The sequence below is a fragment of the Alnus glutinosa genome, chromosome 12 (genome assembly GCF_958979055.1).
Source record: "Alnus glutinosa chromosome 12, dhAlnGlut1.1, whole genome shotgun sequence".
Classification (NCBI taxonomy): domain Eukaryota; kingdom Viridiplantae; phylum Streptophyta; class Magnoliopsida; order Fagales; family Betulaceae; genus Alnus; species Alnus glutinosa.
In genome coordinates this window covers 8,719,773-8,735,336 of record NC_084897.1, presented here as the reverse complement: position 1 = coordinate 8,735,336, position 15,564 = coordinate 8,719,773, and the positions used below count along the sequence as shown (strand labels likewise).

General features: G+C 35.7%; 1 protein-coding gene across 3 annotated transcripts; it reads right to left on the bottom strand.

The window, feature by feature from the left end:
* Positions 1–943: 943 nt before the first annotated feature.
* LOC133852103 (serine/threonine-protein kinase Nek2) lies at positions 944–14,089 on the bottom strand. Of its 3 annotated transcripts, none has more exons than XM_062288778.1 (15): positions 13,801–14,089; positions 11,846–11,980; positions 11,699–11,765; positions 5,762–5,827; positions 5,585–5,631; positions 5,422–5,467; positions 5,214–5,294; positions 5,077–5,119; positions 4,893–4,942; positions 4,723–4,804; positions 4,571–4,620; positions 3,824–3,897; positions 3,556–3,607; positions 2,444–2,905; positions 944–1,921 (listed from the first exon to the last, which is right to left on the bottom strand). In XM_062288778.1, exons 2-15 carry the CDS (start codon positions 11,929–11,931, stop codon positions 1,286–1,288), a joined length of 1,842 nt encoding a protein of 613 aa, XP_062144762.1. In that variant the 5' UTR covers positions 11,932–11,980; positions 13,801–14,089; the 3' UTR covers positions 944–1,285. The 3 variants fall into 3 exon arrangements, with proteins under 3 accessions (XP_062144762.1, XP_062144761.1, XP_062144763.1); XM_062288777.1 differs by having other exon boundaries at positions 13,840–14,089; XM_062288779.1 differs by lacking the exon at positions 13,801–14,089 and adding an exon at positions 13,267–13,427.
* Between the last annotated feature and the right edge of the window lie 1,475 nt (positions 14,090–15,564).

The window sequence follows — 15,564 nt, the reverse complement described above, 5'->3', positions numbered from 1 at the left end:
TCGGTAAATGAGGTAGACGTCCACCAGAAGAGTCTTGAGAAGATACTAAGTGTCAGCCTATGTCTGCCATGTGCTTAAGGTGGCAACGACCTCCATGTGGGGTGGGGCTTTCTCGGGAGTCCAAGGATATGGCAAGTCATCGACCAAGGGAGTGCTGGTGAGCTTGCAAATCAAGGTAGGAAAGACTATAATCTCCTTTTACCGGAGCATGGATCAGAAGGTGCCATCCTAAATGTCGTGCAGGTTCACGTAGAACTCGCGAAGCAAGGTAGGGGACACCTCCTCAGATGTGGAGAGCATCTCCACCCATCTTTGCTAGGTGAAAACCTCCACCACTCGTGGAGCAAACTTCACGAAGTCGTCAAATTTAACCCTTCTCTCTAAAACCACATTCCTTCCCAAGTACTGTTTGAAGAATGTGTAGGATGCTAGTTGGGTGCGAAACTTGATGCAATCAAACAACGGCTCATGGAGTCTTTGGGGCTCTTTGGTTGGTGAAGTTACGAGTGGGGTTGATTCGAATTCATACTCTGTAGCATCAAAGTCATAAGCAGCCTGTGTCTGGAGTGGGTCGGGGGTCCTAAGTGCTCTAGGAGGTAGAGCCATCGACTTACACGCATGATCTTTTCCTGACACTCATCATAACTGCCTGTTACAGAATAAGCATAAATCAAATTCTATACTTAAGTGTCTTACCCCTAATCAACATAAGAGGGTTTGAAGTCTTGCCAAGTCCCTATAGAAATTATTCTCAAAACTAATTGCTATCAATGGCCTCAAATTATACCAAATTAAATCAGTTTTATACAAATAGCATGTATGACACCCTTCCAAGGAAGACGAAAAATGACATGTATTCCAAGTTTGCTTGTTCCAGTCCTTGTGAAATAATTCCGAGAAGAAACAAGAAGCCCATAAGAGAACCCTCCTTACCCAAACACTCTTATCTTAACATCCAATTTCAAATCAAACCTGATAGGAGTTGTGGAAATTGACATAGCCCATTGCTTAACTAGACACTCATGAAATTCATCTCCATGACTTCTTTCAACTTGTGTATGAAGCAATGTCTTTCTGGAGCTGAAAAACATCCTACCGAGTACATAAATCTTAAAGATCAGTACATTGTCTCTCTTTTGGGGAATAAGAGAAGGGCTCAGTTTCTATCAGTCTATGCTACCTTCAAGATGAAGACTTACAGCTACCTACACTTTAAAATTTCATATGTCAAAGGTGGAAATAATGTACATTTGCAACAATCACATGTCATCAATCAGTATTCCATCTAAATTGCTGTCTCCTTGAAGCTCTTAGTCAACCATATTGCAGTTTCCCTGGGAGAGACTTTCTCAGGCCCAAATGGCTTCAACAACACACCAAGCTCCTCAAACCTTTCTTGTTGTAAGAGCCGTGCACTGAACTCGAGCAACCCTTCCAATGCCTCTGCACGTTGCTGGTACGACGAGGTGTCAAACCGACGCTGTCGTGACTCGGAAGATGAACGACTTGAGACCCCAGTTGTTGGATTATGCTCGGAGCATTCACTGCCACTTTCTGTAGCTCCACAGCTGGCATCATTGAAATTTGGCCTCGCAAAGGTTCTCTCCATAACTTGGACTGTACATTTGTCCTTCGTGATTGAGCGGTCAGCACTGGCTGGTGAGTTAGAAGAGCATTGTGCAGATGTTGATGAAGTTCTACGGATTGGAAAGAGTGGGTCTTCCAAAGAAGCTAGGGGGAATTCAGCAATCTTGTCAATCCGTGGGGCATTGACAGAGACATCTGGAGACTCCATGCTGTGAAGGAGACCAACATTGGCTCTGTAAGGAGTTCCTGAGGCTGCAGCTCTTGTTGGGAATGGAAGTGATGCTCTTCGTGCTGGCAGAGAAAATCTTCTCACTGGAGTTTGCGACATTGGAAGCTGAAAATAAAAGCATTTGCTTTTAAATAATCAACCACTGGCATATAATTCAAAGACAAATGACTTGGCATCTTGATAATGATCCTTGAATCTTCTATAGATGTAGAGGGTTGTAGAACCCCAAATCACCAAGCTTAAGTAGATGATCAATAATAACAAAAATACATTATCTAAATGACATTAACTATGTGATTCTAGATTATCTTTGACACTACTTGAAAGAAGTTTTTATTATGGCATGAATTAACAAGATACAGTCAGGCAGTTCACAATCAGGGACAAAAACTTTTAACTACATACATGTCAAAGGTAAGGTGGATTTAATATGGGGTCTTAACCTTTATTTGCAAGCCATAAGGTTGATAAGGTACCAGACTCGATATTTTTTCCAGTTGGAAAATTGTAAGAAATAGTATAAAACATTAAAAGTCCAGGAAGAACATATTGTTCCATTAGCCACCACGAGTAAGAAAAATAAAGAACTTGAGATGCTACATTCACGACAGACGTGTATATACTTACTGAGTCACGTTTTGAACCAGTGTGGGATATCTTCGAAGGTGTTGTCTGTCTCCTCGGTGTAGCAGAAACCTTTCTTGGTGTCAATCTTGGAGTCTTGACAGCACTTGAAAACTTAGTGGTTATTGACTTATCAATATCATATTCTTTGTGGAGGCAACCAACATATAATTCTGTGAACTTTTGATTCAAGCTTGGGAAGTCCTGTGCTCTTTGAGAAGAACACAGTGAGTCCTGTTCAGTTCCAGATATACTAGGATTCAAGGTCCTGTCATTGCTAAATGACCTCCTCTTCTCTTTGACAGAATGAATGGAAATTGTTTCTGGCTCTACAAATCTTGTTCTCTTTATGTAGTTAGAATCAGACCATTGGACGGGGAAAGTACTCCGTCTGGGGCTATTCAGTTTTAGATGAATCTTAATTATGTACGGTTGAAGATGTGGATGAGTGAGCAACTCGGCAGCCTGTCAAAACCAAGTTACACTTGTGGTGAATAAGTCTGAAGAAAGAAAGCAGAAGTAAATATATTTGAATAAACCACAACTGATATTGACAAGCTAAGGCAGCCAAAGAACGATGGAGTACCAAACCCCAACATGACATAATATGAACTTGGATAAGGATCTTATGGGACATCAGTCCAATGCTTCACAATTGTGCCCATAATTCTCAATGTGTCTTAATCAAACAATCTGCTTTCTAGTTAAATATTGCTTTCTATAACAGTAGAAAGTTTCCATGCCTACAAAAATTTACAGAATGTATATAAAAGTTCCATTTCTAAAAACAATCTCATTTGTTGTAATGCAATCCCAAGTATCATACCCATAGGTTTCATTATCATATAAATCCAACACAGCAACTCATACCCTATTCAATAATTCAATGACAAGCATGGAAGTCACTCAGGCACTATATCAACAGTACAGAGACTCATATGCACCTTTCAATGCCAAATCCAGATGGCCAATCAAATAAAAGAAAATACACTTCAGGTGTATCCATTGTTTCAAATAATGATATTCTTGAACTGTGTCTTTGTTTCTAGATCTACATGCATGTGTCAAAGAAAAAAAAAATATTAAAATAAAGGGAAAAAAAAAAAAGAGCATACGCTTGGTCTAAGCTCTGGATTTTTCCGCAGCATGCTTTTAACAAGCCCTCGACTGAGAAAAAAAAAAAAAACCCAGATTAGGAAAACCACAGCAGTATCACAGCCCACGGCAGTTATGAAAAAAAGAGAACATTATTTTAAAAACATCATTACTTTCTATTGAGATTGAAAATCTCAAGATATTACATAACAGAAAAAACAATATAGAAGGATAATAATTTCAGGAGAACTTAAGATCAGGATTCGCATGAAGAGCAAGCAGACTCACAATGCACCAGAGTACATGGTCGGAAGGGGAGCCACAATAGACTTATTTATTTTGTTAATCAGAGCTTGCATATCCTGCTCAGTAAAACAAGACAAACATGAAATATTTATAGAAAATTCAGCCAAATAAACAGGAGCTCAATGCAAAAGGGAAAGAAACCATTATAATCGCACATAGAAATAACAAGGGAAAGAGAATCATTCCTTGTACTTCATATCGCAACTTCAATGAGTCCATATTGATTCCAATCACATCTAATAGAAATTATCTAAGGCTTAAACTCACAATTAGAATCTCCAAGAAAGACATTAATTACTGGCAGACTAAACAGATTGTTGGAATTCAATTACCATTTCTTTGTAATTAAGTAATGAATCAAAATGCCAAGTGCTCATACAGTCTCACATATAAATAGAAATGCATTTGCATGCCATGGTTTTACATGATTCCGTTTCCAAACAGCATTAGCACAAATCACATCGTAATGAACTCTTATACATAGTCCCATATGATCCAAAAATAGAGTTCCTGTCATCATCAAATGGTTCCTGAAGCCTACTTTACTGAAGAAAAGAAAAGAAAAAAAAAAAAAGAAGGAAAAGTGAACATTACAATAAATGCCTAGCTACTAAACAATGTTACTGAATTCAAAAAAAAAAAAAAAAAACCATGTTACTAGCTGGGGAAAAAAGGCAAAGAGACAATACAAAAATAATTACAGTTAGTAACCACCAGTCAGAAACTTACAAAAGCTTTAAATGCAGGCTTGTGAGCAGCCATTTCATATATGCAGCATCCTGGAATACACATCATATTATGTATATACATATGAAAATTGAGCAAAAAGGAACAATCCTGAAGTCTAGAGTGATAATAAAAATTCAAGACAGAGATTTTACCTAAAGACCATATGTCTGATTTGGAACCATAAGGTATATCAGCAAGAAGCTCAGGGCACATGTAACTTGGAGTTCCCACAACCTGCATACGGAGAAGAAAATCCATTGTAACTATACAGAGCAGAGGGTGGGAAAAAGACATAGTAATATCATTGGTCATGCTAACTTACAGAGGAAGCAAGATCATCAGAAGTCAACATCTTAGCAAGACCAAAATCACCTGCAACCAATGTGAATATTTAATATGGTAAAACTAATCAAAATATAAGACTATAGACCAAGGCATAATTGGAAGATGTCAAAAAAATTTACAATGTACATCAATAAAGGGGACAAAAGAGAAAAATCACTCACCTAGACGTGTGTCTTGATCTTTTGTCAGAAATATATTTGAGCACTTGAGCAAATTTGGAACACAATCAGTGCAAATTAGCTTTTGGCATTTCACATATGAAATCTAACAAGCTTTTCTCTATTAGTTTGCCACTAACCTTGACATCACGGTGAAGAATATGGTTGGCGTGCAAATATTCAAGTGCCATGAGGAGTTGAACTAGCCATTTACAAAGTTTCTGCATTTACCACAATTTCAAGTATGAAACAAAATGGAGTTCCATAGTTTTCACCCAAGTTTCTAACACAGAACAGTCTATTATATTTCAGAAAGGAAATTAGAAACTTGGCAGCAAGAGTGACAACCTCTTCAGGAAAATGAACACCATTGGCCCTTTTAATAGCTTCTGCCCTGTATAACAAGAAGTGGCAATTATGCAAAGGTCAGAAAATAGCAAGAAGAAATCATGTCCAAGCACATAGAATAACATTAATCAAATAACTGACTTCAGCAAAAAATATAACTTACATGTCTCCTCCTTCACAATATCCTATTACAATGCAAACAAAGCAACCCTGGAAGTGAAAACACCAAAATGTTAATTGTAGAACTACTAGTAATTGGGGAATTAAGTTCCTTAAAATGCTTGGGCTCAGAATAGAAAATTTATAATGCCTCATTAGAAGTTAAACACACAATGCTGACCTTTTCCACCCAGGAGTCTTTGTACTCCACAATGAATGGATTCCGCACTTTAGAAATGAGCTCCATCTGCAGAATTAAGAACCAAGAGAGCATCTTAGAGGCTGAAGTTATAGATAGAGGTACAACAATAGCATCATTCATTCTTTATAAAGAAAATTTTGGAAAAAATAAATGTTGCTTTTATACAGAGTTTGTCAACGAAAGATTTATAATCAGAGTTTCTTTATATATATGATCATATTACAAAAAAGTAAAATTATTGTATCATGCAAAGTTTAAAGAAAAACATTGTGGTTATTTTATGAAACATAATCATTATCATTGTGAAAATTAAAGTATTGTAAAAGTTAAGAGCTGGATCCTACGACTAAAAGTTCTACCGGTACAGTGTAAAGAGAAAGAGGATAGCAGGCACAGTGCTTAGTGAGTGGTCTAAAGTTAACCATCACCGAGTGTGCTATCAATAGGGGCCTTTTCTTGAGTGAGCCACCTTAGGATATATAACCACCCAATTGTTCAAGAAAGGTTTCCTATATAGTTAGTCTCATTCTTATGGCCATAGGATGTGACATTCGCCAACCCAACATCGTACAGGGGACATAGTACGAAAGAGGCCAAAAAGGAAATAGTTTTCCAGCAAAAATTTTAAAAGAGATGTTTTAACCATTCATGGATGATCAAGAGATAAGTTTAAGTTTAAAAGAGATCATTCATGAAATAGTCTATGGTTAACTTTTCATGGCATAAAGAGAGAGTTCTACAACAAAGTTTTAAAGTTAAAGGAATGATTTGAAGTTAATAGTATACTTCTAAAGTTAAAGTTTTTAAAAAACAGTTGTAAAGTAAAGTTTATAAAGAAAAAATTTAAAAGAGATGTTATGTTTTAACCATTCATGGATGATCAAGAGATATGCTTAAAAGTTTAAAAGAGTTCATTCATGAAATAGTCTATGGTTAACTTTTCATGAAATAAAGAGATAAAGTTATACAACAAAGTTTTAAAGGGATGATTTGAAGTTAATAGTACAGTTATACAGTTAAATTTTTAGAAGTATAGTTTAAAAGTTCAAGTTACAAGGAACATTTCTAAAAGAAATCAAGTATCGTCTAAAGATAATCATCCCTGGATGCTTTATTTTAAGGGTAAATTTTTAAAGTAATGATTTAAAGTAAAGATTCGGGAAATAAGAGATGAAAGGTTATTTTTGAAGGAATAAGATTAAACTCACATGCACACACTGTTTAACTTACTTGCTTACTAAGTCATAGACTTACTCAGTTTCTACCAGTAAATGCAATATGCTTTTACAAAAATTGCATTTACTGAAAGTGCAGTGTACATGAAAAGGGAAATGGGCATTCAAAGATAGTAAAATGCTCAAGGGAAGATCAAGGGGTTCAGGCTTTATAGCAAAGAAGAAAAATAAAGAATCCAAAGACTTAAGTTTTAGAATTATTGTGTAATGATTCTTTGGCATAAGGCATGTATTAGTTTATTTACTGTAAGTAAAGAAATATGATATGGCATGTATAACGAAATAGTGATATGATTCATGATGATATAGTACCGTGGTATTTTTAATAAGGTGAGTTTGTGGTGTCATGAGTTATTGGGTATTCATAGTACTTTGGTACTTCAATATTTTGTAGTGAACATTAAGTATTTATAAAGAAAAAGAAAAATTTCTGCTGCAATCTCTTCAATCGCTCTACCTCTTTTAAAGGAATGCTAGTGAGCGTTACACTACTTGTCCCTCTTCCCCATTCCTGCTTGTGTGGCCAATCACATTGAGAAGCTCCAAAGAGACTTTTTATGGGGAGGAATAGGTGATGAATTTAAAAATCACTTGGTTAGCTAGGACAAGGTCTGCTCTCCGATTTCTGAGGGAGGGTTGGGATCAGAAATTTGAGGGCGTTCAATCGCGCCCTGCTAGGAAAATGGCTATGGCATTTTGGGTCTGAGAGAGATACGCGGTGGAGAGTTGTGGTGGATTCTAAATACAGCAGCCTATGGGGTAGGTAGTGCTCTCTTGAGCTGACAAGTGCCTTTAGGGTGGGGGTGTGGAAGAACATAAGAAAAGGTTGGGATTCTTTCTCAAGATTCACTAGATTTATTGTGGGGGATGGTTTCAAGATCAGCTTTTGGCATGATTTGTGGTGTGGGGACACGTAGCCTTTCCAACTTTATTTGGTATTGCCCGTGTAAAGGACGCCTATGTTGTGGATAATATGGAAATTTTGGACGGTTCCAACCAGTAAAACGTGAGCTTCATTAAGGAGGCTCACGATTGGGAGGTGGATGATTTTGTTTCTTTCTTCTAGACGTTGCACTCAGTCAAAGTGAGCAGAGGCAAAGAAGATAAGTTCTGATGGGTCTCATCCAAAAAAAAGCTTGTTCAAGATCAAGTCCTTTTACTCCTTAGCTTGCTTTGGGAGTAGTCACTTTCCCTGGAAAAGCATTTGGCACACTCAAGCTCCCTCAAGGGCTGCCTTTTTTGTGTGGTCCGCAGCTCTTGGCAATATCCTTACCCTGGACAGTCTTAGGAAGCGGCATGTTATTGTGATTAACCGATGCTATATGTGTAAAAGGACTAGGGAGTCCATGGATCATCTTCTTCTCCACTGTAATGTGGCTACTGCTTTGTGGAGTTCTCTCTTCAGTCGTTTCGAAAAGTCTTGGGTTATGCCCAGACGGGTTATCGACTTGCTTGCTTGTTGGTGGTCATTTGGAAGGCCAATGAGCGCTGTGGTATAGAAAATAGCGCCTATTTGCCTCTTTTGGTGCTTATGGAGGGAAATAAACGGTGGTGTTTAGTAAAGATTGTTGAGATGAATTTTTTTTTGGTAGTGGTAAAAAGTGATTAATATGATACAAAGTAAAAAGAATTTGTATAGAAAAGTGAAAAAGTGTTGTACTGTAGTGAATTTTTTTATTTGAATAGTAATAAAAAGTTATTGATGTGATATAAAAAGTGAAAAAAAGTTAAAAATGTTTTGAAGTTGATTATTTTTTAAAAAAGTGAAAATAAAGAAGGGGAATTGTTATGTTGTTTACCAATCATAACCAACAATAAGAGCTTTGAGGATTTGGAAAGTACCTTGGAAGAGATTCTATAATCATTCTACCTTACATTGTACTTTCGAACTACAGCTTATGTCCACCCTTTGTCTTTTACTTTTGCTAACTTTTTCGCTCGTTTTTCTCTTTCAATTTAGGTGTTTCCTTTGTATACTCCTAGTATACTAAGGGGTGCCTTACGCTTTTTTTTAATGAGTTTGGTTTCTTACTTATATAAAAAATAAATAAACAAAAAAGAACCATTCTCGGATGTAAAGTGGCTTTGTTGCCGATGAAGTATTTGAATCTTCATTTGGGAGCTCCTTACAAGGCTTCTACCAATCGAAATGGCATTATTGAAAAGATGGAATGTAGGTTGGCAGGTTGGAAGAGGCTTTATTTATCAAAGAGATGCAAGTTAACTTTGATAAAGGGGGTGTTTGGCAAGCATCTCATCTCCTCTCCTCAATTTTTTTTCACTTTTCCCAAAAAAGTCAAATCGAAAACATTCTAACCTTTTTTTCACTTTTTATATCACATCAATGATTTTTTATTACTATTCAAATAAAAGAACCCACTATAAAACAAAACTTTTTCACTTTTTTATAAAACAATTCCAAACTTTTTTATATTTTATATCACATCAATCACTTCTTACAACTACTCAAACAAAAATTCCACAACACAAATGATTGCCAAACACCCTCAAAAAGTACTCTTTCTAATTTACAAACGTATTATTTGTCCATTTTTTCCTATTCCGGTAGGAGTGGCTAATCAACTGGAAAAAATTCAGAGAGACTTCCTTTGGGGTGGGTATTGGTGATAAGTTTAGGTTTCATCTAGTGAAGTGATTGAAAATATGTACTTTAATCATTTCAAGGGGTTTGGGGGGTGAAAATTTTGATTCAGTTTAATGGAGCCTTTTTGAGTAAGTGGTTGTAGCGGTGTACTACGGAGAGGGAGGCTCTTGGAGATCGGTGGTGGACACTAAATATGATCGTTTGAAGGGAGGTTGGGGGGCTCTATGGTGTGGGAGTGTGGAAATGTATGAGGAGGGGGTGGGAAGGTTTTCTAAATATGTTAAGTATAAAGTAGGAATGGATCTAAGGTGTGGTTTTGGCATTATGTTTAGTGTGGGAAGCAACCTTTGAAGTTCACATTTCTGGAATTATTCATTATTGCTTGTGGGTGGCGGATCACATGCAACTTCGGAATGGAAACATTCATTCAAATTTTCTTTACAAGACCTGTGCATGTTTGGGAGGTGGAAGTGGTCTCTAGTTTCTTTGAGTTGTTGTTTTCTCAAAGAATAAGGCACGGAGGTAAGGATAAAATTGTCAGATTCCTTCTAAAAGGAAATCGTTTCAAATTAAGTCTTACTATCAGGTGCTATCTACTCCGGTAAATTCTCATTTTCCTTGGAAGAGTATTTGAAAAGTTAAGGCTCCCTAGAGAGTTGTGTTTTTTGTTTGGACGACGGCTTTAGAGAAAATCTTAACTTTGGATAATTTATTAAAAAAATAAAAAAAATAAAAAAAATAAAAAAAAATTGAATGCTATTGTGATGAAGTGGTGCTTTATGTTTAAGAAATGTTGGAAGTCTATTAATTACCTTCTTCTTCATTGTGAGGTTGCAACAGAATTGTTAATGTGGGACAAACCAAGATTGAGAAGAAAGTAATTAGAAAGAGGAGAAAAAGAGAGAAACGAAGCCAAGGAGAAAAGAAGAAATAAGTTGAAGAAGAGAAGAAATATGCCAAAGAGAGGAAGAAACGTGAAAAGAGGGAGATGGATGACAACAGTCAATCCAATTTTCCAATTCATCATAAGCTACCAATTACATTAGAAAATTATGCTTAAATAGACCCCGACTAAAAACCCTAGGGCAAAGCCCATTTATTAACTTACCTACATAGTTTTATTGACTTGCCTAACATAACCTTGGGCAACGGTAATGCTCATTTATTGAATTAGAAAAATAATCAACTCATAAAATTAAATAAAACATAAACTAATACACCGAATTAAAAACCTGAATAAAATTAAAGGACCCAATAAACTCTTGTTGCTGATATCAGCATCAACTGTGGAGTGCGCTTTTTCAGTTATTTGGCGTTGCTTGAGTTATGCTTCGAAGGATGAGCAAGTTGTTGATGAGTTGGAGGGGACAATTGAGAAACCATACTGCTTTGAAAATATGAAGGTTGGCTCCTTTGTGTTTAATGTGGTGTCTTTGAAGAAAACAGAATGCAAGGAGCTTTAAAGATCACGAGAATGGGATGTTAGAGCTGAAGAAGATGATGTTACAATCCATTTATACATGGAGAGTAGCATAAAATAGGTTGTTTGTTGATAATTTTTTAGAGTTTTTAGAATTTTTTTTTTCTACTTCTTCTATACTTTAGGATTTCTTTTGCATACTTTTTAATATATATATATATATATATATATATATATATATATATATATATATATATATATATATATATATATATATATATATATTTAAAATTTAAAATTTTTTTTAAAAAAAAAGAAAAAAAAGAAAAGAAGCTATAGCTTCTAAAAAATTAGTGTTGGTTTGTTAAAATTTTTGTTTTCTCTTCTCAAAACAAAAACATAATTAACAAACAATCCAAACACAAAAAAAAAATAAAAAATAAAAATAAAATAAAAAATAAAAAATTATCTTTATGTTACATCAACACACTTTTTCAAAAAAAAAAAAAACTGAAAAGCACCCCACAAAACACATTGATAAACAGAGCCTTTGTCATCCTGACAGTTTCCATATCTTTATATACAATAAATTCAGAACTAATCATATCTTAAAGTTTGCATTTTCAGAACATGGAGAAAAATATAAAAACACTGACCTCCTGATGGGCAGATCTGCGAGTCCTATCAGTCTGGCGAGCAAGACGGATCTTTTTCAACACATAACTAAATATAGGAAACAAAAATTCTCCCATCAGACATGGCTCAACTCTTAAATTTTAAAGATAAACAGGAAGTGTCCTCACTTCTTTCTTTCATGTTTATGCCTCACAAGAAGAGCAGAACCGAAAGAACCTTTCCCAATTTGCTCAAGAATTTCATACTGCTCCATTTTAAGCCTTACCACTCCCCCCACTTAGCGTGTTGAAGAGCTTTCAATCCTGGCAAGGATTCACAAAGCAAAATTTAGTATGAAGGATCGTACACAGTTACACACACACAGACATCATAAAAGGAAGGAATAGTGAGAAGACTGCTATATTCTTCAGTGGTTGATTAAAGGATCCTAGCTAGACACTTATCTGCTATGGACATGCTAATGAAATTATGCAGAGATGACTGCAAACTTGCAAAAACTATCTGAACCCCACAAACACATGACGAACCACCTAAAAAGGCACTCTGGAAGTCATATGAAACGAAGGCATGCCATAACAAGGCATATACATGAGGATGTAGCAGACCCATAACAGCCCATGATTTGAAGATCATAGCAAAACTATAAAGTACGTGTCCCAGGAGTTAGTGGTTATATGTAAGCTTCACCTACTTTCTCATCAAAGCAGGTAGGGGTATACAAAGAACAATTGAATGGGGTTTTGGTCTGCAAAACATACAATACAGACTTCTACATGCCAGATTGAGTTTGATGCCATCAAAATATAACTGTCGTAAAGGGCTTTAAATTGTTATAACCCATCCAATAGTGGCCAAAGGAATTTCAAACATTTATACAACCCAAAAGAGCCACAAAGCTGGAAACCAAAAGCACTGTATTAAGTATTTTATTTCGGAGTTCTCCAAAACATAGGTGTGACAGACCTCCATGAGATGCATTTTTTTCTGATTGTGACCAACTCATTATCTAGTGTAGTGTTCACGGGCAAAAACTGCATAACTTGAACCCCTTTTTTTTTGGTTACAGGCAAACAGAATTCGCATACCCATCTGGGATTGAATCCGAAACCTCACCCTCATCTCTTGCCTTCGGGGAGGAGAAGCCATTTGGTCAAAAGACCAATGGCATTACTCTTTGTAGTGTTTACTCATTGTATACATAGCAAGAGAGACCCTTGGTATTTAGGTGTAAGACCCAGAGAATCTCATGCTTGCAGACTTGTACGGACGATAAGAAATTTCTTACATCTCTTATGAAGAGAAATAATAGTAACATTTTCAAGTGCATCACTGTGTCCAAAACCTATAAATGCATCAAAACATAACTCTTAAGTACACAAAGATCTTATCCATCCAGAAGAAACTCTTTATGGTAACCGAAGGATTATCAAACTGAAATTCAGTTTTGTAAATGAAGAAATTTACATTACAGAAAATTTATAAACGAACTCATTGCGCTTACTAGAGCATTAAAGGCACTTTTTCTTTGAAAACACTTAAAAGTAAGAAAAAGGGTGTGCATATTATTGAACCTAAAGCAAAATGCCACCTTCTATTCAGCATTAGCAACAATGGTGTATGTGCCTCCATCGTTAACTGCCCACTTGTGACTACAAATGCAATCTAAACAGAGTGAGCTCATTGAAGCCCTAACACTACCATTTTGAACAAATATAGGAAATAGGTGAAAACAAAAACAATGAAAGCTATAAAGAAATTATCTTTGGGTTACGAGTATGAATTGCTGCAGGGCCAACACATTCAAGTAAGTCCTAACTAAAGCACAATCCACTACATGTAATGCACAAATCTTTGCACCCAGGGAATTTGGGAACAAATATCAAAGATTCAACACCCATCCAAAAAGAAAAAAAAAAAAAAAAAAAAAAAAAAAAAGGAAACCTAGAGAGAATGCATTGACTTTGTCTAGATGGGAAAGGAAAACTAGAAAGTAAAGACGAGAAACCCACAAAAGAAAGCTCGAGAAAACAGGAAATTTACTGGGTAAACTTCAAAAAAAAAGAAATAAAAGAAAAGGAAACAGAAAAAATAGTAAAGAACAAAAGCTAAAAATAGAAAGTACCTGAAAGTTGAAGATGACTCCGTAAAATATGATACTTACCTTATCCAAAAAAAAGAGACTGGGTGAAGAAGATCACCCAGTTATTGGTTGAGAGACAATGGGAACCTCTTCAGTAGCATTTGAGTTTGCGGAGACGAGAGATAGTTGAAAGACAAAAACAGGAACTAAAAGCTCTTTTTACCTACTCATTATCGTATTTTTATATTATTTTATTTGTTAGGGAGGGGAAGAGCGGCAAAGGAATTGAAAAGAAAGCAAAAGTGATGCTGGGTACCACGCGTGAGTTCAATTCAAAACGCAAGCAGAGAGGGAGAGTGGGGTCAAAAGGCGTTTAATTTGTTTGATTTTGGTGTTGTTTGAGATTCTGGAGAGAGACTGACAGTGAAGGCAGCCCACGGACGAAGGAAAAGAGGATCCGATTCTCTACACCACGGTACATTTCGGGAATCCTGCGTTCTCGTGCATTCCAATGACTGGATTTCTGTTATGTTCCGTTTCTTTCTGCATTAAATAGTTTTTAGAAAATGATTTTGGTATTTTTTAGTGTTTGATAGGGACGAAAATAATAGTCAACTGTAAAATAATTTATGTTTGACAAAAAATGTTTAGTAAATTTTGAAAAATGATTTACGGTTTTTAAAAGCTTAAATTATTTTTCTCAGACAACAGACGCAGTCGATTCTTTTTTAAACGACGCAGTTGACCTTCACGCTCCAATAGTCAACCATCGTCGGAAACTGGCAACCATCGCCGGATTCCGACAAGTCAGATTCCGACACTAGTCGAAATTCGGACAATGCCGAAATATGAAAATTTATGTTGGAATCTAGCGATGTCCAGCCACCGTCACCGAATTTGGACGATACTGTGCCAGATTTCGACCAAACTGGTACGCGTTTGGACGTTTGGTGTATATCTTAATTAAACATAATTTTTTAGTTGTTTTTTATATTATTTTACATTAATATTTTTATGTAGGGGTGGGCACAGGGCCGGGCAAGGCGGTTTTCCACCCTTTTTGGCCCCGCCCTGCACCCCTGCGGGTTGAAGATTTTCAACCCGAAAACTGCACCAAAAAGAGGCAGTCCGTGCGGGGTAGGGATTGCGGGGCGAGGCAGGTATTTTTTAGTGGCATTTACGTAATTTTGGTTTGGTTTTGTTTTGTAAAAAATAAAAATTCGAGAAAATACTGGTTTTTTTAATAAAAAAAAAATAATAATAAATTTATATTTTTTTTTGTAACTGATTAGCCTTGTAAACTAAACTAAAAGCCTCATTTCAATAATTAATAGAAAGTTTTGTATTCCTATAAAGATAAAATTCTAAGCAACATGATTTCTCTAATCAACAAAGCATAATGAATCAATGATAAGAGTAAAAAACTTTAAAGCTATAGTATTCCACTATTCCATATCATCAATATTCTTGTCCCCTCCAAAAGTAATGAAGAGATTATTTCAAATAACAATACAATGAAAATGTGTACAATTTAACATCCCATGAAATTGAACCATAAAAATTGTATTTCCCACACAATAAAATGAGTCCACTATGATTTCTCCCATCAACAAAGCATGATGAATCAATGATAAGAGTAAAAAACTTTAAAGCTGTATTATTCCACTATTCTATGTCATCAATTTTCCTGTCCACTCCAGAAGTAATGAAGAGATTATTTCAAATAACAATACAATGAAAATGTGTATAATTTAACATCCTATGAAATTGAACCATAAAAATTGTATTTCCCACACAATGAAATGA

Excerpts from the sequence above, each read along its gene's own strand:
- LOC133852103 (XM_062288778.1), bottom strand. The coding sequence starts at position 11,931 with ATGGAGCAGTATGAAATTCTTGAGCAAATTGGGAAAGGTTCTTTCGGT. Across the intron at positions 5,632-5,761 it reads AAGACTCCTGGGTGGAAAAG|GGTTGCTTTGTTTGCATTGT; the intron begins GTCAGCATTGTG and ends TTTCACTTCCAG. Across the intron at positions 4,943-5,076 it reads AGATCAAGACACACGTCTAG|GTGATTTTGGTCTTGCTAAG; the intron begins GTGAGTGATTTT and ends CATTGGTTGCAG.